Source organism: Peromyscus eremicus, chromosome 1 (genome assembly GCF_949786415.1).
Source record: "Peromyscus eremicus chromosome 1, PerEre_H2_v1, whole genome shotgun sequence".
In the NCBI taxonomy this organism is placed as follows: Eukaryota; Metazoa; Chordata; class Mammalia; order Rodentia; family Cricetidae; genus Peromyscus; species Peromyscus eremicus.
In genome coordinates this window covers 71,715,129-71,742,802 of record NC_081416.1, presented here as the reverse complement: position 1 = coordinate 71,742,802, position 27,674 = coordinate 71,715,129, and the positions used below count along the sequence as shown (strand labels likewise).

The 27,674-nt window shown below is 39.4% G+C and overlaps 1 protein-coding gene across 5 annotated transcripts in view; it reads left to right on the top strand.

Moving 5' to 3' along the window:
- Positions 1-26,672, top strand: part of Plekha1 (pleckstrin homology domain containing A1) — a 49,281-nt gene extending 22,609 nt beyond the window's left edge. For 2 of the 5 annotated variants that reach the window (XM_059265630.1, XM_059265665.1), the window contains 8 exons: positions 2,163-2,260; positions 8,050-8,175; positions 11,877-12,020; positions 14,537-14,605; positions 17,659-17,723; positions 18,302-18,365; positions 21,567-21,656; positions 24,076-26,672. In XM_059265630.1, coding sequence (XP_059121613.1) covers positions 2,163-2,260; positions 8,050-8,175; positions 11,877-12,020; positions 14,537-14,605; positions 17,659-17,723; positions 18,302-18,365; positions 21,567-21,656; positions 24,076-24,390 — 971 coding nt within the window. In that variant the 3' untranslated portion in view covers positions 24,391-26,672. Of the gene's footprint in view, positions 1-2,162; positions 2,261-8,049; positions 8,176-11,876; positions 12,021-14,536; positions 14,606-17,658; positions 17,724-18,301; positions 18,366-21,566; positions 21,657-22,823; positions 22,972-24,075 lie in introns of all 5 variants that reach the window. The other 3 variants (XM_059265648.1, XM_059265639.1, XM_059265657.1) reach the window with 3 other exon arrangements.
- The last annotated feature ends 1,002 nt before the right edge of the window (positions 26,673-27,674 follow it).

Here is a 27,674-nt window from a genome sequence, read left to right as displayed (position 1 = left end):
ACCTCTGCCTCCCCAGAGTGCTAGTCTAAAGGTGTGTGATACCATGCCTGGCCTTGGAAGTTGATTTTATATTTGAACAATTTCAACAGTGTGGCTATTCAGATGCCTTAGCTCCTATAGTAGTATTTGATTTTCTAAACAAATGCATATGATATAAATAGGTGTAATTAAAGAGCCCCTTATGACTTGTAGACAGCTATCTGCAGATGTACTTTATGAAGTACATAGTCCCAGTCCCTTAAGGGGGCATTTATAAATTTCATAGAAAATATACCTTTAATCCCAGCACTTAGAAGGCAGAGGCTGGTGGATCTCTGTGAGTTTGAGGCCAGGCTGGTCTACACATATCAAACTCCAGGCCAGTCAAGGCTATATAAGGAGACCCTGTCTCAAAAGAAAAAAAGTTGTTTTTGTTGTTGTTAGTTTTTGTTTTTTTGATGAAAGCTTCAAGTGTAACAATTTTGTATTTAAAATACAAAATTTAATTTTAAGTACAAATATTATTTGGGGGCTAAAAGTATTGCCAGGGACTAAAAAAAAGTTTATAAGCTTAAATTATAGAGGTTTGCAAATACGTGAAGTCTATAAGATTAAAGGGAAAACTGATAGAATATTTGTTTAGTCAAATGAGCAAAGTAAGAATTCACAGGGAAAGTGCTTATGATAAAAAAAAAACTAGTTAATAGAGAAGCTCCTGCAGATCGGTGAATTACAACTGAACAGCTCAAGAGAAGTGAGTGAAAGACTGTACAAAGCTCATGAAGTAAATGCAGGTGCCTAATACCCGTACAGAACTTTGTTTCTCAATAATTAAATTCAAATTCAAACAAGGTCTAGTTATCTACTAATTAGCAACTAATTAGGTTAATAGAGTGCTGTATCAGTTAAGGTCTGTTGAATGAAATACCATTTGAGGCATTTCTTGGTCCCAAAGTAATTGTTACAGGGGATTATTTTCACAAATGTCGGAAGACAGAAAGAGCACAGTGGAGATGTTGCAGTGACTTAGACATTGGAGACAGCACGAAGCAGCTTCACTTGGGGTTAGAAGAGAGAGGGAAAATGTAGTACAGAGCCTTGGACTGTGGAGGAGCAGCTACCAGGAAACTATGAAATAACGTTTCAGACTCCAAGCCCCCAAGCTTAAAGACTTTAAAGCAGTGGATGTATATGTAGCACAGATGCTAATAACAGTACTGGTGAGCAGAATTAGAGACCTTGTATATATAATTGGGAAGAAGCTTTTGTATAGGGATTCAGCATTAGGGAAGACAATTTATAATGCAAAAGTTGAGTTTCTTTTTCTTTTTGTTGTTTGTTTGAGATAGGGTCTCACTATATGGCCCTAGCTGGCCTGGGATTCCTTTGTAGTCCAGGCTGATATTGAATACAAAGAGATCCACCTGCCTCTGCCTCCTGAGTCCTAGGTTTACAGGCATGTGCCACCATACCTGACCCAAAACAATTTTTTTAAAAATCAGAATTTTTTAAAATGCTTCCTAAAATAATTTTATTAGTTAGTATGGGTATTTTGCTGGCATGTATGTCTGTGTACTACTTGTATGCAGTGTTCTCAGAGGCCAGAAGAGGATGTTAGATCCCCTGGAACAGGAGTTACAGACAATTGTGAGCTATCATATGGGTGCTGGGAATTGAACACAGGTCCTCTGGAGGTGTAGCCAGTGCTCTTAACTGCTGAGACCTCTCTCCAGTCTCCCCCAAAGAAAATTATCCCATAGAAATACTGGTCAAAGTGTGGAGGAAAGTGCTCAAGTGATGTTTCATTGTAATGTTCTTTTTGTTTGTTTGTTTGTTTGTTTGTTTTGAGATAGGGTTTCTCTGTGTAACAGCTCTAGCTGTCCTGGAACTCACTCTGAAGACCAGGCTGGCCTTGAACTCATAGAGATCTACTTGCCTTTGCCTCCTGAGTGCTGGGAAGTATGTATGCATCATGGGAGTCAGTAAACATCACTGACTCACTATTTAATGGTATATGCATTTAATGAAAACTGGTCATGACAGTGATGAAAGCAATGTTTTATATGGCCTGTGTATTTTGTGAAATCCAAGAGCTGTAGTGTTAAATATGGTTAGGACTTTTGCAGCTGTTCTCTACATAATTTAAAGGTAACAACTATATTTCATATACTTTTTTGTGACAGTTATGAATGCGGGAATGAGAAAATACTTCCTACAAGCCAATGATCAGCAAGACTTAGTGGAGTGGGTAAATGTCTTGAACAAAGCTATAAAAATTACAGTAAGTATGTATTTAAAATTTTTTTTTCCTTTATAGAAGTAATCTTTACATTTTTAAAGTGTGTCTGTGATATCCTCAACTTACCAGCATGTTGCATATTTAAGCTTGGTTTAAAAGATGGGTTCTGAATGTGAGCCTTTTTTGGTGCATGGAGATGGTCAGCCTGTGAATGCCTTTTACTGTGTCCCTAGTAAGGATTCACATCACTGTTTATGCTGATTGTGTTTTTGTTTTACATCTAGAGTAGGATAAGAGGCTTTGGACCACTTACTTTGGGGATGGACACAAACATTCTCCTTTTCTAAGCCTTGTCAGGCAAAGGAGAAGATGGGTGTGAACAAGGGAAGGCTCAGGTCTAAAGATTGAGTCTGAAGAACTGTGATAACCAGAGGGTCCTGTCTGTGTGCTATAGGAATGTCTGAGGCTATAAACTCCTTCTCTCATCTACCTTTTTCCCTGGAGTTCCAGGACCTTCTACTCTTCCCTCCTGCTGAGGCTACAACTCACTGCTATTAAACTCTTTTAAAATGAACACCAGGACTTACTGATTACTTACACTGTGCCAGCAGACAGGCTTTAGATGGAAGGTTTTCCCTCAGCTTTCCGGAAGGGTTGAGTGACTTGTACAGACTTCAGCACTGGTAAGCTATGAAGCTGGAACCCAGGCAAGCTTGTTGGTCCCTGGACCCTGAACTTTGCAGTGCGATGAGCAAAGCCAAGCTTTTCTGAGCAAGTAGCTGCTGCTGAGCCCATGAACTGCCTTGCTGTAGCTTTCATCCTTAGACAAAGTAGGCTACTTGGAAGGGGCTGGGAAGGAACTCCTCCTGTCTGAGGTTTTAATGCATTAAAGTTTGTTTTTAGTGAAGTATAGTTATTTACTGGTCCTAATCTACTCTCGGTCAAAGAGCATGTTCTCAGGAAATCAGTGCATATAGATTTCATCTAAAGTGAACGATTTTATGTCCGTGCCACACAGCAGCAGCATTAAGCTAGTCAACCAAGGCTGTTCTTAGTTAGGTCAAATTTTTTGTCTTGCATCAGAACAGCTTGTTACCACATGACAGAAAACGCCTACACACCACATCTGAGCTGTATGTGAAGCAGAAGTTATTTTGGGGCTTGTGCAGTTACAGGATAACAATATTTTGAGCAGATTCAGAAGTTTATGTTCTTACAGGGTTTTAGCTGATCATTTTGAACTCCTAATAAATATTCCCTGCCTGGAAGATGTCTTTATGAAGTCTGTATGTAGTACTTTACTGCATTTGTTTTTCATAGTCTATAGTAATAAGCAGAACTGGCTTCTTTTAGTGATTTAAAGAAAAGTGGAATAATGTTCTAATCATTTTACCAAGTTGGAATGCCTTGAATTGTTCTCCCATTTATTTTTGGGACTAAATATTTCTTCATGTCATTGCAAGCTTTTCAGCAGGAAGGAGAAACTGGTAAAATTTAATTAGCTTTAATTAGCTCTTGGGATCTTGCAGCTTTATTTTATATGACATTTTTACTGTTTTTAGATAAATCTGGATAATGATTTTTATGATTTTATAATTCATATTTAGAAAATATAAAGTAAAATACAGAAATCATCAGTAAAGTAATTATAAATGCAGTGATGTAAATATAGAACTGGTAATTGACTGGAGTCAATTTTAGGTAAACATAGGGAAATGAGAGAATTCCTAGGCTTTAATAAGATGTATTTTATTGGGGCCGGAGATATGGCCCAGTGGTTAAGAGCACTGCTGCTCTTGCAAAGGACCAGGGTTTGGTTTCCTATACCCACGTGACTGCTCACAGTTGTCTATAACTCCAGTGCCGGGGGACACGGTAACTTCTTCTGGCCTACACAGGCACCAGGCATGTAGGTGGTACACAGACCTGCAGGCAAAACGCCCATACACATAAAATTTTAAAAAGGAGGTGGGGGCTGGAGAGATGGCTAAGTCAGTGGTTAAGAGCATTAGCTGTTCTTCCAGAGGTCCTGAGTTCAATTCTCAGCAACCACATGGTGGCTCACAACCATCTGTAATGAGATCTGGTGCCCTCTTCTGGCCTTCATGCATACATGCAGACAGAACACTGCATACAAAATCAATCAATCAATCATCAATCAATCTTTAAACATTAGCCAGGTGGTAGTGTCAAACATCTTAAATAAATAAATAAATAAATAAATAAATCAATCAATCAATCAATCAATCAATCAATCAATCAATCTTTAAAAAATAGCTAGGTGGTAGTGTCGAACATCTCTAATTCCAGCACTGGGGAGGCAGAGGCAGGCGGATCTCTGTGAGTTCGAGACCAGCCTGGTCTACAAAGCGAGTTCCAGGACAGCCAGAGCTACACAGAGAAACCCTGTCTCGGTGTGTGTGTGTGTGTGTGTGTGTGTGTGTGTGTGTGTGTGTGTGTACAGTTAAAAATAGATATTTTGTTAAATTTTTTAAAGATTTTACCAATTTAGACATCATAGGCATTTTGCACATTTAAGTATATTGGACTGTGATATGTCTAATTTCGTATCTAAATAGCTAATGATTTACACATAGGATCTTTGAAAGATGTATATTTCCATTTTAGTACATGTATAGTTTTCCTTCCTCTGCAGTCATTCCCAAATGATATTTTGATCAACTATAGTTTAGTGATCTGCTGAGTACTGTGTCATCTATACACTTAAAACATACAGAAATTTAAAAGTGGAGTTTTCTAGAGTGATTTCACCTTAGAGATTGTTAGAGCATTGTGGCTAAGAGTATGGTGATTAGTTACTGTTCCGACGGTAGTAGTATATCACCTAGTGCACTGCTTTTCACGGCAATAGTCTGTCTTTCCTTACTTTCCCTGTCTGTGACATTGTAAATTCTTTCCTAAGTAGTTAAAGAAGAAGAAAAAGAAGACTTTTAAAAGGTCAATATTAGAAGAAATATTCTTGAAGGACATTTTCAGTGACTTGAGTTTGGAAAAACCAAAATTGGAAGCCTGCTTTCAAATGTGTATTTGTCTACCATCAGTGTAGTGGTTCCTGGACCCTTACTGGTTTAAAGAGTAATGAAGATGCCCATAGTTTTTGCCTAAGCAGAAGTCCACTATTTCTAAAATGTCTTTTTCCAACCGTAACTTCTTCTTTTTTTTTTTTTTTTTTTTTGGGTTTTCGAGACAGGGTTTCTCTGTGTAGCTTTGTGCCTTTCCTGGAACTCACTCTGTAGACCAGGCTGGCCTCGAACTCATGGAGATCCTCCTGCCTCTGCCTCCCGAGTGCTGGGATTAAAGGAGTGTGCCACCACCGCCCGGCCCCATCATAACTTGTAATTTAAAAGTCTACATTAGCTTTTAATCTAAAAACTAGTCTTTTAAAATAGTAACAGAAACTCCACAAGGATTTTTTTTTTAATGGCAACTGGGACAAGTCAGCTGAATATTGATCTAAAGAATGAATGACCTTGCTGCCCTGCAGTGTTAACCAAGCCTTTGCCAGCCGGCCAGCTCAGATGGAGAGATTGCAGGTCTTGCCACCAAGGAATTTATCTAACACTTAGATTCTGTCCTCCAGCTCTGCCCTCATTCCTGGTTAGCTGAATTTCACTCCCCTGTAACTTTTGAGAGGCCTGTAGCCTTTTATTTATTTCAGTCATAAATGTCTGTTTTGCTCAAATCTTCCTTCTCTAGTCATTATTTTCTTTTCTAATATTGGGACATTGTGCTGGGGTCATAGTAAATGCCTGCTAAGAGTGTGTTGAGACCCCTCCCAAGAAATAGTCAAATAAAAAGCAGGGAAGAAGCAATAGAGCAGAGAGCCCTGTGAGTTAACTATTTGATGCTCATTAACAGTTGGCTGATCTGCAGGTGGGGTGTATGTGTTAGGGTGGGGGTTCTTTATCTTGGATTTGGCTCACTTTTCATTAAGAGTTTTTTGTAAATTCTGAGGGAGTTACTCTATATCTGGATAGTTTACTTGTACTTTTTTTGAAAACAAGGTAATTGTAATTTTTGTAATCATCGGTTTGAGTGGGGGATTGTACTTGCACAGACTTTATTGTGAAGGTTGTCAGGTTGTCAACAGTGGGCCAGTTGCACAGAAAAGAATTTTTGGTATGATATGTTTCTGGAAGGAGAGTGGGGAAGGCAGCATGTATTAGTGTATTTTAAAGTTTCATGAGAGCCTTTTCTTTAGCTGTCCTTGTGAGTAGCAGAACCCTTACCTGGAGGACAGCCGCTGCTCTTCTTGCAGGTCATCTCTGTGGCTTCAGGTTTTCTTACTGCTGTTTTCTATTTTCAGTGAGTTGACAGGACCACACTTCGCAAAATGACTGAAATAAATTATGTGATTCTAGAAAATGTACTAGATTTCATCTGCAGATTGTTCTAGGGTGTGGTATCTTAATTTTAGCCAACAACTAACACTTTGTCCACTATTATAATCACCTTTAAAAAGCACTCAAGAGTGAGCCCTCTTAGGATCACAGGCATTCAGGATTCACCTCCTTACCTTTCTTTCCTTTTCCTTTTCCTTTCCTTTCCTTTCCTTTCCTTTCCTTTCCTTTCCTTTCCTTTCCTTTCCTTTCCCCTCCCCCTTCCCCTTCCCTTTTCTCTTCCTTCCCTTTTTCCCTTTTTCTTTCTCTCCCTACCCCCTCTCTGTTTTGTTTTTTCTAGGTTAGGTTTCTTTGTGTATCCCTGGCTGTCCTGGAACTCACTGTAGACCAGGCTGGCCAATAACTTAGAGATTCACCTGCTTCTATCTCCCTAGTGCTGGGACTAAAGGCACATGCCACCAGTGCCGGGCTCCCTTTCTCTCTTCCTCCCTTTTCCACCAGTGGTTGATACTGTAGGGGGTTATGTGTTTGAAGCTGGAGGATGTTGCCAGGGCCCAAGAGAAAGCCTGACAAGGGGGGCAGTGGGAGAAAATGATATTACCTAAGATGTAAGTCATTTTTACCCATGGATAGTTATGTTCATGAGTATGTATGGATTGAGATCTTCTCATGCACACAGCCCATGCTTATTCAGTACTTTGAAAAGAACATCTTTGTCAATAAATCCTTGTCTGCATTGTCCCCCAGCTCAGATCTGGTGAGTGCAGTGTGGTGTGCAATGAGAGTACAGTGTAGTTTGTGAAACACTGTCCTTCAAAAGCACCTGTTCCTTCCGAAACTGCAGTTTGAGGGGAATGTTCTAGAGACTCATTCTGGGGATGGAGCCTGGGAATTACAGCTTTTAGTGATGTTCTGGGTGATGTCTTGTGTCTATTCCTTGCCTTGGATAGAATCACATTAGTACATGTAGGGCCTTTGACTACAGTGTTGGTAGTTTCTCTGTAGTTCACAGGTGATGGACAAATGACTTAATTTTAACTTAGACATTTTTATACATTGCCATTGTGTTTGTCATTCTTATTGTTGATAATGTTTCTGAATGACTGTGAGGATTCCTAAATAAAATGTCTTTTAAATCGTACTCAGTATGTTGTTGATGCCGAGTGTGATTATTTCATTTTATTGTACAAACTTGGCTAGAATGTAGTACAGCAGGGATCTCAACTGCTGCCTCTAAGCCCTGCTTCCTTCTCAAACTGTGTATGAAGTAGTGACTGCACAAGCAGTAGGTGGTGTTGGCTGTATCCTGAAGTGTTGTCAGACTGGAACAATCTGAGAGCTTCTGTTACAATATGGTAAATAGATTATCATTTGTCATTTATCTGCAGACAACTAGTTGAAAATTCTGTGATGATGGAGAGGGTTGCAAATACAATTCTGGTCGCATGATAATTCATCTCACTCTTCCAGGTACCAAAGCAGTCAGACTCACAGCCGGCTTCTGACAGCCTGAGTCGCCAAGGTGACTGTGGCAAGAAGCAAGTGTCCTACAGAACTGATATTGTTGGTGGTGTTCCCATCATCACTCCAACTCAGGTAACAAATAAATGCTTCTGTTGAATGTAGGTCTCATGACTGCATATCGATATTTGTATTTTTTTTTTTCCTTTTTTTTTTTTTTTTTTTTTTTTTTTTTGGTATTTCAAGACAGGGTTTCTCTGTGTAGCTTTAGAGCTTGTCCTGGATCTTGCTGTGTAGACCAGGCTGGCCTCGAATTCAGAGAGATCCGCCTGGCTATGCCTCCCAAGTGCTGGGATTAAAGGCGTGTGCCACCATCACCCGGTGATATTTATATTTTCATCATAACTGAAACAGAATGTCTTTGTGAGTTAATTCAGTATTTATTAACTACAAAAGCTTTTAATTTAGTTTCCTATTCTGAAAATGTTTTGCAAACTTTTGTATGTTTATTGTAAAAAAGATCGGAAGTTACACAGATAAACACTGGATCCTTCTCTGAGCTGAGTTCTTTGTATTCTCCGTACAGAAGTGGAGATGAGAGTTACATGTTAGACTTTGTAGCAGCATATCTTATACCAGTCATCAGAAGTTATTCTCTGTCACTTGTAATGGCTGGAGTTCTTCTGTGGATTTGCCATAATTTATAAGCCTCTATTAATAGAGAAATGGAGGGCTTTTTAAAATTTTATTTAACAATGTTGGGATGAACATTCATGTATCTTTTTATTTTATTTTATTTTTTTATTTATTATGTATACAGTGTTCCTCCTGCATGTATTCCTGCACACCAGAAGAGGGCACCAGATCTTATTATAGATGGTTGTGAGCTGCCATGTGGTTGCTGGGAATTGAACTCAGGACCTCTGGAAGAGCAGCCAGTGCTCTTAACCCCTGAGCCATCTCTCCAGCCCACATTCATGTATCTTAAACTTTAGAGACTAACACTAGGGGCTGCCACATGCTAGGCTAGAGCCTTACCACTGAGCTATATCTTAGTTCTTTTTAGAGTTGCCGTAGTTGTCCTCAAATCTGCTTTGTAGCTCAGACTAGCCTTGAACTCTGGCTCCTCCTACCTCTGCTTCCTGAGCAGCTGAGGTTGCAGGTCTACACCAAGATAAATTAATGCTTGGAAGTAAAGTTGCTGGGTTAGATTCTGCAAATATGTGTAACTTTTTTAAACTTGTGACCCGGGGACTGCAATCCTGGCTGGATTGTATTCTAAAAGTACTGATGTGCCTAGGTATTAGGAAAAATAAAGTTATGTAATTTAAAAGATGAACTTGAAACTTTTATATCAACTTACTTACTGAGGAAATACACTTTTAATGCAAATTAAATTAGTAATAGTTGAGAAATGAGAATTTAAAGTGATGGCTATGTGCCAGTGTTGAATATTCGCATTACTTTTGTCTTTTTATCTTAAAAGATTTTGATTCTTTGTAGACACCTTCCCACCCGCCCCCCAGGACAGGGTTTCTCTGTGTAGCCCTGACTGTCCTGGAACTCACTATATAGACCAGACTGGCCTCAAACTCAGAGATCCCCCACCTCTGCCTCTGGAGTTCTGGGATTAAAGGTGGGCACCACCATCATCTGGCATAGACTTTTAAAATTTTAACAGATAACATATTTTTTCAAGCCTTGTGCCAGGTGATTGTGGTTAGTGGGAAGAATCTTATAACATCAATAAACTAACTTGAGTATCTTTCTCTATGCTTTTCAAAGTGTGTATAATAGCACCAGTCCCTGCTCTAGGGGGAGTTTACAGTTATTTATTTATTTTTTTGGTCAAAGTTGAATTAAAAAAAAAAAAAAAGGAAGAAGAGAGAAGGGTGTGGGGGGATTGCTTTATCTAAAAGTAATGATTTTAGCCTGCTAAACATGTAGTTGATGAGTAGCTGGGCCGAACTTTCTCCCATACTATGACTTGTGTTGGCTATTGGTGGATAAGTTTATGAAGACACTGTTGCAGTTTGTGTGGCTGTTGGTGGATAGATGAGTTAAGACACTAGCAGTTTGTATGACTTTGTAGATTAGATTCTACAGATGTCATTTTTAAAACATTTCAAATAATGCTATTTATTATAATACAGAATTTTAAATTACAAAGTAGCACTGTCAGTGGTGGCACCTTTAATCCTAGCACTCAGGAGGCAGAGGCAGGGGAATCTGTGAGTTCCAGGCCAGCCTGGTCTATAGAGTGAGTTCCAGACAGCTGGGACTGTTACACAGAGAAACCCTGTCTTGAAAAACCAAAACGGAAAAAAAATTTACAAAGTAACATTTAGACAATATAGAATCAACAAAATGTAAAATAAATCTCTTTGGGATGATTAATTTATTCAGAATCTATTGGGCAAATGTTAAGTGATTAATTAGTGTCGTTGACCTGTTTAAATGTAGAACAGGTTGAAAATACCTCATGATACACCTGACAGTTGACTTAATTGTTCTTTTGCGTTTTAAAAACATAACTGACTTATTTATGGGATTGTAGTGTGTGGATGCTGTAAATAGCCAGGAAGTCTTGGGTATGGCTAAGGATTTGTTGACATTGAGCTTTAAAACATAAAAACCATAGTACTTTCAGGAGCAAGCATGGGGGGAAAATCTGCAGGTTAAGGATCAGGCAAAGAGCCTTTGAGTTGACATCAAGCACATTATCCATCAAAGAAGACTGATAACTTCACATCATCAGTATTTCAAATGCTTGTTTTGTGAAAGACCCTGTTCAGATAATGACTAGAAAACAGACTAGCCAGCTGTGATGGTGCACACCTTTAATCCCAGCACTTGGGAGGCAGGGGCAGGTGGATCTCTGTGAGTTCGAGGCCAGCCTGGGCTACCAAGTGAGTTCCAGGAAAGGTGCAAAGCTACACAGAGAAACCCTGTCTCAAAAAACCAAAAAAAAAAAAAAAAAAAAGTCAGAGCAAATGAATGGGAGTGCTCAAGGGCAACACAAGGAGGCCCTGTGACAGTGAGCAGTTCTTTGTGTTGATTCTAGAGATTGTTGTTGAGCCTGTAGTCGGATTTTCCTTTGGGCCACCAGCTCACAAGTGGCGACATGGAGACTCCTTATTAATTATGAAACCTCAGCCTATGGCTTAGGCTTGTTTCTAACTAGCTCTTATTACTTAAATTAACCCATTTATATTAATCTACGTTCTATCACTTGGTGTTACCTCTCTTCCGTTTTTCGCCTCCTGTTTCCTCTCCGTGTCTCCTGGCATATACCCTGTGCCTCGATTATCTCCTCCTACTTCCTCTCTCTGCCCTGAAGTTCCACTTATACTTCCTGCCTAGCTATTGACCATTCAGCTCTTTATTAAACCAATCACAGCAATATATCTTCACATAGTGTACAGATATCCCACAACAGCAGCTGCATGTGGTAGTGTCACATATGGACAAAAGAGTGCGTATATAACTATTAAAATCTGAATAAAGTTTATGGATGCTTGGTTTGGGTAATGTACCCTAGAAATATGCACTTCCCCTTTGCGAAGAATTTGGTTGAAGGGTATACAGGACCTCTGTTACTTTTTATATTTATTGTAACTTCCTGTGAATCTGTTTAAATTATTTTAATATGCAGTGTTCCACCCCAAGAAAAAGCACTAATGACAGTTTTGCAAAACTATAGAAGTGGATGTTTGTGGTTTGATCAATGGCAAGAAAGTTGTGATTGAGTGTCACAAATTTTAAGATTTTTCTAAGATAACATTAAATGAAAGTATATTTTAAAGCAAGAAAATAATTTTTTTGCTTCATTTTAGAAAGAAGAAGTAAATGAATGTGGTGAAATTGTTGACAGAAACAATTTGAAACGGTCCCAAAGCCATCTTCCCTACTTTGCTCCTAAACCACCACCAGACAGTGCAGTTATCAAAGCTGGGTATTGTGTGAAACAAGGAGCAGTGGTGAGTAGCTTAACCAGACCTGTGAAGTTGGGCAGGGCATGTGCCAGCAAGCTTGCAAGTCAGAATTCAAGTCGTGTGCTTTGTTTTTAAAAAGCCTGAGTGGAGAGCAGTCTGTTGCTGGGAAGGGTAGAGAAGGGTTGCTCCATGTTTATCACACAGCACAGTTGTTTCCTTGGTCTTTGGGCAGCTGGGTAAGTTAATGTATATTTCCACCAACATTTAGTTGAAATGAACTTTCCTGAGTTTAGGTTTATGACAGAAAGGGATTTTTGTTTGTTTTTTAATTAAAAACTTTAGTTTGTGTATGCATGTGCATATCTGGGTGAGGGAAGGGAACATGAGTGCAGTGCATGATGCTGTGAGATCAGAAAACAACCTCGTCAGTCCTCTCCTTCACTTGGATGCCTTCACTTGGATTCCAAGGCTCCACTGTAGGCAAGTGCCTTTCCCTGCTGAGCCATCTTAACCCAGGAAGTTCTGTTGATTCCCACACCCTCAGACAGGGTCAGTGTAGAGCCATAGGAGAAGTGGAAGGACCAGGAGGAGTGGCTGTGAGAGGACAGCTCTGAGGTTGGGCCACCTAATCTCCCATGCTTCCAGTTTGATTTTATAAACCTATGGTCTGTGGATTTTGAAATAGGTAAATGAGAGGTATAGTTTTTGACACAGCTCCAGGTGCTTCAGCAAGCACCACAGGTGAGTCCAGGTTGTCCCCATTATGAGCGTCATGGTAGATTTCTACAAGACAAATACATTTACCAGTATTTCTAAGACTCCAGATATTTTTCTGCCAGGTGCTGTGGTTCACACCTATAATCTAGTGTTTGGGAGACTGAGGAGGAAAGGAAAGAAAGTTCTAGGTTAACCTGAGCTATATAGCAAAATCTTGGGTTTTTTGTTTTCTTTGATTTGTTTTTGTTTTGTTTTGTTTTGTTTTTTTGGAGACAGAGTTTCTCTGTGTAGCCCTGGCTGTCCAGGAACTCTGTAGACCAGACTGCTGGCTCTGAACTCAGAGATCCACCTCCAGAGTGCTGGGATTAAAGGTGTGCTATGCCACCACCACCCAGCTGATGTTTTTTTGTTTCATTTGTTTGTTTTTTTATTAGCTTTTATAAAGTTTATTCTGTATGAAATAAATCTTGAGAATCTCAAGAGAAGATAAAGTTTAACATTTGAAAACAAAAGGAAAAAATGTGAATAAAGAAATACTTCAAACTCTCCTGGTAATCTGTTCTCCAATTTCTGATAGGTTAGCATGGGAAAATTCTTCTTGCCTGTTGGATCATTGGTTCCAGGGAAAGGAAGATGGGGCCAGAGTTTTCTCAAGATAGGGTCTCTATATAGGTGGAGGCAGAATTCCCCCAGGCTGTGAGGCTTAGTTGTAGGCTAATTAGGCTTTTAAGGAGGTAACCCTTATTCCTAAATCTAAAAAAAAAAAATCATTTACAGATTTTTTTCCTTAATTTTTTTGAGATTTTATCTATTTTTATTTTATGTATATGTGTGCTTATTTGAGTGTACATCTGTGTGTGGACTGCTAGTGGAGGCCAGCAAGGTAGCGTAGGATCCCCCTGGAACTGGACTTAGAGCTGCCGTGTAGGTGCTAAGAATTGAACCTGGGTCTTTTGGAAGAGCTTTGTTAACCACTGAGCCATCTCTCCAACACTATTTACAGATACTTTCAGGTGCTAAAAAAGTTGACAGAAATATTCCTATGAAAGTGTATTAAATATTTTCTGTATGGGTTTGTTCTATCTTATATTTATTGCTGACCTATTATATATGAAATACTTGAAATGCATATTGTAGATAGATAAACCTGATGGGTTAATGACATTTCCTGTGCTGATCTTTACCTTGTGGGCTGGGCTGGCAATAAGGGAAGGGAATACCTTTTCTTTCCTTTCCATTGTTAGAGATCAAAATCTGAAATACTGTGCTGGAGAGATGGCTCAGCGGTTAAGAGCACTGATATATATATATATATATATATATGTCATCTATAGTGGGATCTGATGCCTTCTTCTGGCATAAAGTCATACATGCAGATAGAGGACTCATACATATAAAATAAATAAATACATCTTTAAAAAAAATCTGAGAGGCTGGAGATATGGCTCAGTGGTTAAGAGCACTGGCTGCTCTTCCAGAGATCCTTAGTTCAATTCCCAGCAACCACATGGTGCTCACAACTGTCTGGAACTCCAGTTCCAGGGGATCTGGCATCTTCATATATACATAGAAGCAGAACACCAATGCACATAAAACTAAAATAAAGTTTTGAAAAATCTGAAATACCAGAGTCATTCATAAACTCTTGAGAGTGAGCTGCCCAGGACTGAGACCATCATTCAAGATCTGGTTATTAAGGAGAAATGCCATTTACCACTTTCCTTGGGAAGGGTGTGTTGTTTCTGCGTGCTTGGCATTTCTGATTGTGGGTTTTTATTGGAACGACTAAAGGGTGATTAACATTGGACATTCTTTGAAGCCTATGTCTGTGTCTTCTCTGGTAGATGAAAAACTGGAAGAGAAGATACTTTCAATTGGATGAGAACACAATAGGCTACTTCAAATCTGAACTGGTATGCAGTTACTTCGTAAATATACTTTCAAATGCTTAGCAAGTTACACTGTAGTGATTGTATGCTTGTATGCTGTTTTGTTTTTCAAATACTCTGGTTCTGGTTTTGAAGGCATCTGTATTTCAGTCTACTTGGTTGTAATGCATTTGGTTAGTTACATTTTTTTTAAATGTGTTTTAAATAAAACTACCATATCTTCAAGGAAGCATTCCATTTCGGTGGATCTGAAATTATCGCCACCCCCCATATGTACACCTCTGTCAGAGGGGCATTGGAAGAGGTGGTGAAAGGAATCCCGTAACAGCATCCAGCCCTCTGCACGTCTGCCTTCTCGGCCCTGCTTTTTCATAGCCCTTTCTTTTCCTGTTTCAGATCAACTCTAAGTTGTTTCATTTGAGATACCTTTGTCATGTTCTGAGGGCAGAATCAAAGATTGAGTGTTGTCCCCACCACCCACCCTGTTTGAGTAATGCTCTGTTTAAGATGTCAGGTAGTCTGAATCTTACAGTAGATATTGCATAAATTAATGAAATTCTCTGCCTCTTCTACAAAAATGTGGACTTTTGTATACTCCATGCTGTATTTGAGGGCAGGCATCAGAACAGCACTGTCCAGTTGAACTCTCTGCCCTGCTAGCTATGTTCCACACCTGTATTGTTCTGTCAGGCTACATGTGGCCTTTGAGTGCTGGTAATGTAACCAATGTGGTAAGGAGGTGAGTTCATCTCATTTTAAAATTAAAGCCAATTTTATCATTTTAGTAGTTCAAATTTATAGTTACTCATGGGCAATGGCTGCTCTATTAGGGATATTTTAAGATTTGTCTTAGGTGTCAGTTCTTTTAGGAAGCTGTTATGGGTAAAATGGCAGAAGCAACCTGTACCTGGTGTAGACATTCAGAGCCCACATGTGATGAGGAGGCTGTCCTTCCCAGCCTGAAGAACAGAGAGGAAGGCATGCACAGAAAGTGGATAGTGACAGAGATGAGAATGGTCACACATAGTTGTTGATAAAATGAGGAAATATATCAAGGATAATAGAAGCCAAGGTTCCTGGTATAAAAGCATGGGTTCTTGATAAAACTCAACAAATATGGAACCAGACATCAATATTGTGTCCTCATGTGAGTGCATGTGAGTGTAAAATATACTGTGTCTTGGGAAAATGATCATTTCCCCGCCTGAAAGAAACCTGGACTCCACATATCCATGTGCTCATATAGATAGGACTCAATGATTGAGTGGTGGCCAGTTCATGTAACTACAGTGAGGGACAAGATGCCTAAATAGGAATGAGAGACCAAGCTGTGAAACAAACACTGAGCACAGAGAGAAGAGAGCAGCTGGACAGTGAAGAAGCCTGCCAGGTACCACTTCCATCAGGCAGTCAGGTTGAGTGAACTCCATTGGTGATGAGGATGTTGAAACCACTTAACCATCTGACAGAATATCATGAAAAAACACAGCATCAGTTCTGTGCTGCTCCTGTTAAAGATATTTAGTCACCAGGTGACAGTAGTAGCCACATCCAAGGCAAGGGACAATCTACAAAATAAAGTAACTGTTGTGATCTGCAGGATTCTACGTTCCTCATTCTGGAGGAGTGAGAACTCTTCGTACTGAAGGAAAAGAGAGATAGCAAGCGAGCACTCCCCCCCTGTAAGATTGTATGGTGGCCACTTGCTGGCTTTGATGGCCATAACATGAAGACTTTAGGGTAGCAGACTAGAGCAGCAGCTGAGCTTGAAGTGACTGTGTTCTTAAGTCTTTTTGTAAATTTGTCACTATCTCAAGGTTCAAAGAGAGACCGAAAATTGAGGGGAATACCTGGTAGGAAAATAAACAGAAAATCCAAACAACTCATTTAGAAAGAAACTGGGCTGAGTGTGGAGCTAAGTGGTAGCATGCATACCCAGTGTATCTGAGGCCTTGGGGCCTCAGCACTTCTGAGCGATAAAAATAAACTAAAGTAGTCTTCAGAAGTATGTAACAATTTTCAGTGTCACTCAGGATTAGGGAAATACAGATGTGCACTGCACAGATGGTACTCATCAATCATGAGGCTGTGGCTGAGTGACAAGATCACAGATCCGCTGTTTCCAGAGAAAATACGTGGAGAAGAAATAGTGTTTCTTCAAATTCCAGGTTGATATGTATGTGAATGATGTTAGGAAAAAATCACCATTTGGCAGGCAACTATGCCAATAATGATTTCAGGTAAGACTCCTCAATATTTGGTGAAACTAGTGGGAAGATCATGTTGGAAAATGGAGCTCCAAGTGTCTCAGTGGTGACCAATATGAGTCATAGACCAGCAGTTGGTCAAATCCATACCGCGCACCTCCTGGAAGGAATGGCCAAGAAGTAGTCAGCTGCTGTGGTTTCCTTCTAGAAGCATGTGGCCTACACATCAGGATGAATAAACATCAGAAAGACCAGACTGAGACACAGTCTGTGAAGTAAGGTGACGTTTTACAGCTCTGCAAGATGACAGAAGACCAAAGAAGTAACCACTCTGAAATAAAGGAGACGGAGAGAAAGGACAGTAAAGCAAGTCTGCCCTGAAGGATACCATGCGGTAACTTAAGATCAGAACGTGGCCCTTGGATTGTGGTCATACTGCAAGGATGTCAAGGTTCAGGCTTCATAACTGTGCCATAATTATGGAAAATCCATTTTAGAAGTTAAATTCAATACCTAGTAGTGTAGATACATTATGTCTTTAACTTGTCTGCAGACGTTCCCGAAGTGTGTATTTAGACACATGTGCACAGGCTTATAATAGCTGGGCCTGCTACACGGTGCCATCTGTGCCAAGGTAACATTCCAAAAGAGGGAGTAGAGCACTTACTGGTCCACCGAGACCACGTCTGCTGCTTAGTGATTGTCACTGAGATCAGGAACTGAAACAGCAGTGTGTATAAGGGCATAAAACAAGCTGTCCTGTTGCTGCAAGTTTCAGAAGGTGTTGTGTCTGAGATTGACTTGAGCTCCAAGTAAGATAGAGCTAGCCCTTGAGATGAAATGTCCTGTGTCTGTTTGCTCTTTTGCCAGGAAAAGGAACCTCTGCGGGTAATACCACTTAAAGAAGTTCATAAAGTCCAAGAATGTAAGCAAAGGTAAGGGACTGCCTGATGCTGGCATGCACAGTTTGAAGAACAGTGCCTCCTGTGGTTCATGAGCTTACAGCAGGTGTTTCTCTGTTCTTGTGTGGATTTTTAACTGTGGTTAAGATATGCTGCACTTTTGTTTTGTGTTTTAATCTTAAAGTATTGCAATATTTTATTTGAAAACTAAAAATTAGGAAATGGCTCATTTGTAAATGACATTTCAGAAGTAGCTCCTTAATGTAAAGGAAAAATTATGAGAAACTTCTGAGATTTAACAATTTGAGGTATTTTTAGTATTTCAAAGTACTGCAGAACAGATTGTCACAAGGAGCTGCATCGGCTGTGCCGTGCTGAATTGAAAGAACTGTAAACACTTGGACTTTAAAGTTGCTTTATGTATCTTTTTTAAATGAGCTGTGCAAAGCATGTGAATTGTGATGCAAAACTGGGAAAAGATAATGTGATTTTGTTGGTGTTTTTTCTCTAACACTGATTTATTGACACATATTTGGCACTGAGTAACCAGCCAAAAGAGAAACTATCAAACTGTGATTAACATACAACTGGATGTTTGTTTTTCCTAACAGTGACATAATGATGAGGGACAACCTGTTTGAAATTGTAACGACGTCTCGAACTTTTTATGTGCAGGTAAGACAGTTACTTGGAGATTATAGATTCTCTTACAAGAAATTAATAACATTTAGAGGTGAAATAAATATAAATAAAGCTTGTCAGTTTTGACAAATATAATTTACCAGCTTATTGAAAGATGTCAGGTAGTAGGTTGGTGGTGGGGTACATGCTCAGAAATGGGAGTGTTCTGTTATGAATTAGTGAGATGGATCAGAATCACATTTAGGAGAAAGGGAGTGCTGTTTTACTTATATTTTAGCAGTGCCTTCAAAAGTATTATCTTTCTGTGTTTTTCTTTAATATTATGTTTGTTAACTTTATAAAAAGGAAAGCCTCAGGTATATAAATGAAATTATTAGAAAGAGCATTTGTTTTGTTAATGAGAGTTTGCAGATTTCCTTATTGTAGAAAAGTTAAAATGATAGTTTATAAAATACACATATTCCCACATCCAAGCATTGATCTTACAGCAAGCAAGGTCATACCAAGTGTATAAAATCTTGTTTGTTTTCATATATTGTCATTTTTCCATTAAAAGTTCTTTGGAAATAGCTGGGTCTGGTGGCTCATGCCTTTAATTGGGTTTAAAGGCATTCAGAAGACAGAGGCAGGTGGATCCTGGTGAATCCATGGCCAGCCAGGGCTGTGTAATAAGATCTTGTCTCCAAAAAATAAAAAAAGCCACCTCTGGAAACATTTTAGAATTGCACCACACTCACTCCATGTGTGGCTGCTCCACAAGTTCTGTTCTTTTGTGACTAAACATTCATTTTCGTAGTTTTCATAATTTACTGTGAAAGTGTGATGATGGGAGCATCTGTGTTTAAAATTTGGCCTGACTGATTTCTTTAGGATGTTTCCAGGTCAGATTAGCCATCAACAGTCCTTCTGTTTTGTCACACTGGCTTTGATCACTGTGCTCCTGCTCTGCCCTGTGCCTGCTCCAGGTTCTGCCTTCTGAAAAATGCTCCTTGAAGTTATTGGCATTTGATAGACTGTGGGAGAGGGAGAGTTAGTTTTCTTCACTGTGTGACCCTTGGTAGGCTGACCACATACCAGAGCAGGCCCCACTTCCAATATTAGCCACGCACCACACACTGGACTTGATGTCGAGAAGGGGGTATAGATCTCGAAGTTGAGTGGGAAGGATGGGAGAGCAGAGAGGAAGGAGTTAGGAGAGGGGGGTGGATATGTTCAAACTACATTGTATGAAATTCACAAAGAATTGGTAAAAAACATAAAATTCAATGTGCAGTTTACAAAGTGCATAGAAAAAACATGGCCTAAATATTGAAACAAATAGGGAAAATTGTTTTGCCACAGTAAAGCAAAGTATCATCATTTAAGGAGAAAAAAAAGACATTATTAGCTCAGAAACATTCTATATTTTACCTTTTTGGAAATTGTAGATTCTAGATTCTAATTTAGATCACTTCTCAAGGACTGAGGGGTTCTAAAATAGCAGAAGGTATGTGTTGGTACCTTCTTAGTCTTGTGCTGTGGCTATACCACCTTGAGCATTCTGGTCTTATATTTAAATTCACACTGGCAATCTTTATCAAGAAAGAGAACTATAGCCAGGCATTGGTGGTGCACGCACTTGAGAGGCAGAGACAGGTGGATTTCTGTGAGTTCGAGGCCAGCCTGGTCTACAGAGCAAATTCTAGTACAACCAGAGCTGTTAACATGGAGAAAACCTGTCTTGAAAAAAAACAAACAACACAAAACAAACAAACAAAAAAAAAAAAAAAAAGGAAAGGGACTACCTCTGAATTTGACTACTAGTGCATCTTTAATTCAATGTCCTATTAGAAATTATTTCTAGCCAGGTGGTGATGGTGATGCCTTTAATCCCAGCACTCAAGAGGTAGAAGCAGGCAGATCTCTGTGAGTTAGAAGCCAGCCTGATCTACAGAGCTAGTTCCAGGATAGCTAGGGCTGTTACACAGACAAACCTTGTTTCTTTGTCTTTAAATAAATAAATTTATTATGTATACAGTCTTTTGCTTGAATGTATGCTTGGATGCCAGAAGAGAGCACCAGATCTCATTACAGATGGTTGTGAGCCACCATGTGGATGCTGGGAATTGAACTCAGGACCTTTAGGAAGAGCAACCAGTGTTCTTAACCTCTGAGCCATCTCTCCAGCCCAAGAAATTATTTCTAAAATTAATACATTAAAATTAAAGTTTCAGTTATGCATGTAGGAAGTTCAGACTATAGCATTTGACAGCAAAATAAGAACTTTCTTTGGTTTCTTCCTCTTATTTCCTTTCTAAAAACGTTCATCATTGACTGTTTTATGTGCCTGGTTTTAAAGCATGCAGTGGCTATCATATGTCTCCACATAGTAACTTGCTCAGAAAAAACAGGGTTGAAAATAGTGTTTTTGAGCCAGGCTTAGTGGCATATGCTTGTAACCACAACTGCTCAAAAGGCTGAAGCAGGAATTTCAAGGGCAACCTTGATAAAGAGTGAAGTGAAGCCAGCCTGAGCAATTTAGTGTGACTGTGTTAAAACTAAAACACACATTTTAAAACAAAGACTCAATGGCCGAGTGTTTTCCTTGAACATGTAAGTGCCATAACACAATAACACATACTCACACAAAAAATGCCTTCAGGGGTTGGAAAGATGGCTCAGAGATTAAGAGCACTGGCTGCTCATGCAGAAGACCCAAGTTTTATTCCCAGAATCTGCACTGGGTGGCTCACAACTGCCTGTAACTACAGCTCCAATGGAGTCCAATGCCCTCTTTTAACCTCTGTAGCTGGGGACAGCTGAACCAATGACTCATGAGTTTACTGAACTCCACTCTATACACACACACACACACACACACACACACACACACACACACACACACACACAAAAATAATAAATCTTTTAGAGTGTTTTGAAGCCAGGCATAGTGGCTCATACCTTTAGTCCCAGCACTTGGGAGGCAGAAACAGGTGGATGACAAGCAGATCTCTTGAGTTCAAGGCCAGCCTTGTCTACAGTGAGAGTTCAGGACAGCCAAGGTTACAGAGAGAAATCTTGTCTCGAAAAAGAAAACAAACAAAAATAAATAATAGAAATAAAAATGCTTTGAAAACTATTTTTTAGAAATTACTGTCTTTGAATGTGTTTGCAGTTACTAAGGTACGGAGTATATGGAAGTAGAAGGTGATTTTGAGAGAAATTTGACTGAGATATCCCTTTTATTTCCTTTAGGCTGATAGCCCGGAAGAGATGCACAGTTGGATTAAAGCAGTCTCTGGCGCCATTGTAGCACAGCGGGGACCTGGCAGATCAGCATCTTCTGTAGGTTTTCTCCTTCTTGGGGAAACTCTGCATCCTTTGGAGTTGTTTTCTTCCTCTTCCCTAATCCTTCAGTTTCTTTCTTTGTTGAGATTATTTGCATGTTGACTTTCATACCAATTGGACTTGCAAAAATAATTCACCCTAATTCAGAGCTTCCTTGTAGTGTCACATGTACATAACTTTCTGTGCACATTGTGTTAATGCACAAGCTGGGCAGCTAAAGAGTAGAGCCTTTCTTCCTTTGTTCTTGCACTTAGGTTCTTGTTAGTAGGTCTGAGTGTGACAGTTTGGTACTCTTGATGTGGCGTTGGCCTGACCATTCAAGGCACCTTTGGGTCTAGCAAAACACAGTCTTGGTTTCCCCTTGACTTGCCAACTTTCATTTAAGATTTTTTTCCTTAATGGTGTTGGGATACCACTGACCAAACAAGAGCCTTGAGTACAGTTTTGTGTTCCCATTAATTTTTTTCCTATTTCATATTGTTATTTAAATTTTTTATCAGGTTGGTAGAAAAGCTTATTATCTTTGTTGTGGTTTGATAGTAACATTGGAACAACTAAATGATCTGCTCAGACACAGCAAGAGAAACACTTGTTCATCTTGTTCAAGTGAATCTTAAGTAGTTTTGTTTGGAATACTTTGGTCATTCATCTCCGTTCTGAAAATGCAAACCCTGTTGAGAAATTACATCTTCAAAGTAGCACTGTTGCCAGCTGTCCTGGTGTGCCATCCCTAGCCTTTATGATGTATTCTGTATCTGCCTAGACATCCTGTACTGTCAGTATTTTTCCTGGTAGTAATACTGTCTTTTAGTAGTCTCATGGTGCTGATAATAACAGATCAGTAGATAGTAATCCACTTTTCCCATTCTTTAATCATTTATCATTATACAGGTATTCCTTTAGGAATATTGAAGAAATCTCTTTCATGGGTGTTAAGTTTTGTAACTGCCTGCATTTTATGTGACTTTCAACCGTCAAGTATGAGATTCTCTGCAAAAACAATGTCTGTTGGGAAGAGGGAAAGTTGGAGAAGGGTGTTTGTGTTCTGTGCTTTATGGTGGGGGCAAATCGGACTGTCCAGCTGTGACTATCAGCAGAATTCTCTCTTTTCCTCCTTCTCCCAATATAGGTTAACTCTAATCTTAGCTTTGCACTGTGTTCCAGATGCGGCAGGCCAGAAGGCTGTCGAACCCTTGTATACAGAGGTATACATCAAGAGCTGGTGAATGCAGCACGTATGTGGGCTCTCATGCAAATGTGCCTTCTTAGTAGAGGGCCTGGACTCGCTCCTACTTACAACTGATCACAGAAGGTTGAGTGAACTGACTGCCTTTTGCAGTTGTCGTCACTAACGCAAACTCTTTTACTGTAGTCATCAGACTGAATATGTATAGTAAGAAAAGACAAAAGCAACCATGCTAATGGAAGCTTCCAGAGCTTCAGAAACTGACTGAATTGCTGCAAGAGTTTTGATTTCCACATTTTATGCATTTTGAGTTTTGTTTTTTTTATATATATATATACAACACTTAAAAGGTGCCTTTGTTCTGATCCAGGCAAATTTCTGCATGCGCCCACGTTGGATAAACTATGTCACCAGAATTGCATGGCATTTTATAACTCTGGTGAAGTTTACCATGTAATGGGAGCCTGTAGTGTTTGCTGATTGTGGTGCTGTTTTCAAAGCAGCTAGTGTTGTAAATGAGCACACTCCGGAGCTGCACAGCACCCCCAGTGTCTTCAGATCTGTTACTAGAAGTACAATAAAATCAGTATTCCCAACTGATCTTACTTCATTAGAGTTTTAAAAGTGATTCAGTTGTACCCTTTCTTACTTTTAAAATCTTAAACCATATGAATGTGTGACTTACCCAAAATAAACAGTTAAATCTGCTGCAATTAGTTGCAGTGAAATTAAGAGAGGCAAAAAACAAGTTGTCAGACTACTAGATAAAATCATGTCTGAAAAGTCTTGATTCTTGTTGATTAACCTATAGCCTTTCATTTTTATATTTTGTCATTTTATTTTTTTAAATACTTGGGATAATCCCCATTAGTCTTAAATGATGGTAGACTCTTCTTTCAACACAATTCAGTTGCAGTTGGAACACCGTATTTCATTTTAGGCTAGATAGGCCTTCAAAGTGCCATAAGCTGACAAATTCATTTTTGGTGACAGAATCAGTTTCTTAGTGGAATTGGTTGTTGGCTATAATTGCTTTGAACTCACCCCTAAAATGCATTGCTTTGGGAAGGAACTTGCACATTTATGCTGCATGGCTCATGCTTCTGCTTTGTGTGTGTGTGTGTATGTGTGTGTGTTGTTTGTTTTTCAGAGAATCAAGTCTCACATTGAGTGACTGACTAACTTTGTTGTCAGTGATTAGCTGTGTCTGACCACCACTCCTCTTTCCAGGAGCATTCCGGCTGTCCTTCAGAATCCAAATACCCTGTCCGTCCTGCCGGGGCAGCAGCAGCCACCTCACATTCCGCAGCCTCTCGCAGCCACTCTCTGGTCTCAAGCTATACCATGGAGAAGCGAGGATTTTACGAATCTCTTGCCAAGGTCAAGCCAGGGAACTTCAAGGTCCAGACTGTCTCTCCAAGAGAACCAGCTTCCAAAGTGACTGAACAAGCTCTGCTTAGACCTCAAAGTAAAAATGGCCCTCAGGGAAAAGATGGTGAGCCAGTGGACTTAGATGATGCCAGCCTGCCAGTCAGTGATGTGTAAGGTGGGAGCACATGGGCTGCCTGCCCCTCTCATCCCTCAGTGTCCTTTCATGAGGCTTCTAGCCAAAGATGATAGAGGATGGATGGTTTCAGTGCGTGTATTATATTGTTTCTTGGGTGTACTTTGTAAACTGGCAAACCAAGAATCTAGGGAGTGGCCAAGTCAACGTAATTTCTTTAAGAAAGGAAGGAAAAAAGATGTGCCCATACTGACTGTCCGAAGCTTTATATGTTTGGGTGGTAAAAATGTGTGTGATTTTTTTTTTCTAGTGACTTTGAAATTTTAAATAACTTAAAACATTAAAATTTCTTATTATTTTGATCATTTAAAAATGCTAATATGACTCCCTGTGAAATATTTAATATTGACACGTTCATATCAGTTAACATTATCAAACGGGACATCGCCAGACAAAAATTCTTAAACTCATGATGTCTGTGGTGCTGCAAAATTTATATTGTGATATGGACTATTTAGAAATTCTAGCCATTTTTGATATCAGGTGAGTGGTAAATTTTGCATAAAAGATTCCACTAGACTGATAATGCAGGTAGGGGTTGAAATGGGGGCAGCAAAGGTGGAGGATTAGAGCTCAGCTATAGCGAAGATTTTTTTTTTTTTTGGTGGGGACTTTTTTCTTTTTGAGACAGGGTTTCTTTGTGTAGCCATGGCTGTCCTGGAACTTGTGATCTTTCTGCCTCTCCTGCCTCCCAAATTATAGGCCTGTGTCTCACAGCCTGAGACACTTGTTTGAAACAGCTTAAGACTTACACCTATCAGTATTTTATTTCAGTAAAAATTATTTGATCATAAATTTTGGGAAGATCTGATTTTTTTTTTCCCAAGACAGTTTTTCTATGTTGCCCTTGCTGTCCTGGATCTCGCTCTGTAGACCAGGCTGGCCAAAAATTCTCAGAGATCCACTGCCCTCTGCCTCCTAAGTGCCAGGATTAAAGGCGTGCACCACCCACATCCAGCTTTTTTTTTTTTTTTTTTTTTTTTTGTAACTAGATCTTATTTCTGAATTTGGATCGGTGAAAGACAACAGTTCATATGTGAAGTCATAACTGCCCTTAGTCGTGAAATTGTTGTGGCCTCTACCTTTTCATCATTAATAGCCTATATTCAAGTGCCTGTGTCTTCTCATCTCATTTAGGATTGTGCTCCAAAGTCCTACATGATTGGCTTTAAATGTTTGAATAAATTAATTCAGTAGTATAGTTTGATATGTTAAATAAGATACCATTTTATGTCAGAGACACCAGAATGTTGGTGTTCTACTACCTGTGCAATATTTATGTCTTGAAAAACAAATTTGAGTATGCATTTAATTGTGGGGATATCCTAAATTAGAAGTACCTCTCTAAGGAACCCACAGTTTCTGGTGTTGAGTGATAGACTGGTTTGAGCAAGTACTGTTTTGCAGCAAAGTTTTAAGTGTTTGCTTTTCCCAGGCTGCTGCTCCATGGTATTTACAGTTCCACACACTTCTGTTTTTGAGTCATGGGTGTTAGTGTTTTGCCTTTTTATGTTCTAAGACTACTTGTTGGAGGACGAGAAAATTGCTACCATGTGGGGCCTAGGGGTTAAGATGTGTTATTAAGTTGCCCAGCACAAGAACATACCACTCACCTTTTGTATTCATAAGCTAATATGTTAGAGTTCTATGTAGTTTTCTCTTTTGCAGCTGCATTGGAAAACCATAGGACAACAAGGTTTTTAAGCAGTTAGCACCCTTCTGCTGCCCTGTTCATTACCCAGGCTCTTTTGGAAGTTCCTTTTTCATGAACATACCTAGGAACCCATGTACAGACACTTGGCAGTACTGATGAGCCTGGCGCTGTTTCCTTTGGTACAGCCTCCCCAGTGCACGTTCATTTTAGCTTATTTTGGTATTGTTAATTTGATATATTTCATGGTAGCAAAATATTAGCTCTATTTTGAGACTTTTTATAGAATTACCCTTATTCAAAAGTGTAGGATATGTTCTTGTGATTGTCAGGGTCTCCTAATATTTATCTCAATTCTTTTATAAGCTTACAGAAATTATTTAATTATTTTAAAACATACTTTCCTGTAAATATGTCACATCTGAAGTGTCAACATTTACTTTGAATACCGTAATATTTGCTGCATTTTTTTCTGTGTGTATAATGTATCTCTTTTCAGAACAGGAGTGTGCCTCCTGATGTTTACTGTTACACCCGCTATCTTTGTATGTCCAATTGGTTGAACACTGTAATGACTTGAGAATAAACTGCTCAGAATTCATTTTCACTTAATTCCCATTTTGTTTGGTTCAGTTCTCATGTGAACAAGTCAGTAGAACTGGTAAGAAACATTTTTGGTTAGTTCATTTGCTTACTTTTGACAAATAAGAAATTTCACATCAGGTGGTGGTGGCACATTGCCTTTAATCCCAGCACTTGGAAGGCAGAGGCAGGCAGATCTTTGAGTTTGAGGCCAGCCTGGTCTACAGAACAAGTTCCCGGACAGCCAGGGCTACAACAGAGAAACCCTGTCTCGAAAAATCAAAGGGAAAAAAAAAAATTCAGATTCTTGAATTCTTGGGGTTTGTTGTTTGGTTTGGTTTTGTTGGGTTTTTGTTTTGTTTTGTTTTGTTTTGTTTTGTTTTGTTTTGAGATAGGAACTTGCTATACAGTCTTAGCTGGCCTGAAAGTCACTATGTAAACCAAGCTGGCATTGAACTCAACAGATATCCTTTTGCCTCTATCTCCTGAGTGCTGGGCTACAAAAGCGTGAACCACCAGGCCCAGCAGATCCATGAGTTCTTTTTTTTTCTTTTTGATTTTTTTTTTTTTTTTTGGTTTTTCGAGACAGGGTTTCTCTGTGTAGCTTTGCGCCTTTCCTGGAACTCACTTGGTAGTCCAGGCTGGCCTCGAACTCACAGAGATCCGCCTGGCTCTGCCTCCCGAGTGCTGGGATTAAAGGCGTGCGCCACCACCGCCCGGCAATCCATGAATTCTTAAGACAATTTCATGTGAAATTGTAGGAAGAAAATGTCTGTGTGTTTAAAAAGCTTGCTTAGTTTACTTAAAAAATAAACAAAAAGCATGTTCTCAAAAGCAAAATTAAATGTGAACATAGAGCATATGTCCCAGGAACACAGAGAAATCCTGTCTCATAAAGAAAAAGAAAAAAGAGCATGTACTGCTCTTACAAAGAACCTGAGTTCAGTTCCCAACATACCTACCTGTTAATTCCAGCTCCAGGGAACCTGACCTCCTTTTCGGGTTTGAATGAGAGTGATCCCATAGGCTTAT